The sequence below is a fragment of the Tupaia chinensis genome, unplaced genomic scaffold (genome assembly GCF_000334495.1).
Source record: "Tupaia chinensis unplaced genomic scaffold, TupChi_1.0 Scaffold000078_1, whole genome shotgun sequence".
NCBI classification, from domain to species: Eukaryota; Metazoa; Chordata; class Mammalia; order Scandentia; family Tupaiidae; genus Tupaia; species Tupaia belangeri.
This window is the reverse complement of record NW_006159539.1, coordinates 3,997,869-3,999,387: the sequence shown is the minus strand read 5'-3', so window position 1 is coordinate 3,999,387 and position 1,519 is coordinate 3,997,869. Positions and strand designations below refer to the sequence as shown.

Sequence of the window (1,519 nt, the reverse complement as noted above, 5' to 3'; positions counted from 1 at the left end):
CACATGGTGAACATTTAAAGGCGTCGTCTTCTTTTTTTTTTTTTTTTTTCTTTTTAGCTAGAGGGTTATATGTGTTTACCAGAAAGAAGAGAAAGTGTCTCCTGGGACATAGCCACGCCACAGTCCCTTCTCCTCCGTCTCTCCCTCCTTTCAGAATTTCGGGCATGGATGTGTCCATGCCCGGCATATTTTTTAAGCCTCCAGTTCTGGGACTTGAACCACCTTGTTATCTGTGTGGGGTCTGGCGGCCCTAACCACCAGGCCACGATGCTGTAGCCTCTACCTTTGTGTTCACTATTAAGGCACACCCAGGCGCACTGCAATGACCGAAGCCACCTTCCCGTCCTGTGTGTCGATGAGGTGACACTTCACGTGCGGCCACCTCAGGACTGGCGTGCCTGTCACCTGCGGGGGTGTGCCTCTGGCTCTGTCACTGACGGCGCTGGCCTCTGGGCATCCAGGCGTTGTTCCTGTTTAAGGTCTCACAGCATCCTGGTGTGAAAAGCAACGAAACCCGGAGTTCTGTTTCTGTTTCTCGCAGCGGACAACAGAAAATGTATGACATCGTGTCGGAGACGGTGGCGAGCGACTTCCCCGTGTGGTTCGGCTCCGTGGTCGGCTACGTGAGCAGCCCCGTGGTCATCCTGCCGGCGGTGCTGCTGCTGTTGTGAGCGCTGGTGGTACTCCCGCCAGCTGGGGGTTCTTCCACACGGGGAGCCTGCAGGGCCGAGGCACGGCTCCCAGGAGCTGCAGTCTGTTAACCAGTTCGTTCGAAACTCACTTACGGGCCAGCCAGATGGCGTAGTGGTTAGGGGGCCGGATTTCACATGGCCGAGCATGGGATCAGGTCCCAGACCTGGCAGTTTGGGAAATATAACAGTGTGTGTGCATGAGTACCCAAAATCCCGAGAGGGGAATGGAGGAGAAGGGGTCACAGTGTGGCCATCCCCCTGGGGGGTGATTGCTCCTTATTCCTCTCTGTCTCTCTCTCTCTGGTGAGCATCAGTGCCCTTTAGCAGAAGAAAATGGAGGGGAGAGGAGAGGGGAGAGGAGGAGAAGAGAGGAAGGAAGGAGAGAGGAGGGGAGGGGAGGTAGGAGAAGACTATCTATGGAGCCTGAGGACCTAAGCAGACACATTGAGTCACACACCAGTGTCACATAAGCCACCATGCCCTAGGGACACAATCGTTGGTCTCCCCGAGTCTGGGGGAAGGAGTCTTTCACCAACGGTTTTGATTTGCCAGCATTGGGGAGGGCCATCACCGTGGCTGCTGTCATGGTGCAGCATGTCATTATCCCAGCTTGGAAAGGAGTTTCACAGTTCAGCTGAGTAGCTCTGGTTCACTTGGCTTAAAGGGAGCATGGAAGTGAGGGGACCCAGCACCGGCCGTATGCCCTCCCGGTTGCAGAGCCACAGGCCAGTAGGGGTTGGCTGGAAGCAAAAGAAAGAAAGCGAAAGCCCCTCGCAGTCCTCCCTGGCTTGAGACCTGGCTGACAAGCCGCCATGCCCTGGGCGGGG

The 1,519-nt window shown here is 56.1% G+C and overlaps 1 protein-coding gene across 1 annotated transcript in view; it reads left to right on the top strand.

The window, feature by feature from the left end:
• TMC3 (transmembrane channel like 3) overlaps positions 1-1,519 on the top strand; it is a 52,424-nt gene that overhangs the window by 42,487 nt on the left and 8,418 nt on the right. The window contains exon 18 of the mRNA XM_006142656.3: positions 542-667. Within this exon, the coding sequence (XP_006142718.1) occupies positions 542-667 (126 nt within the window). The remainder of the gene's footprint in view (positions 1-541; positions 668-1,519) is intronic.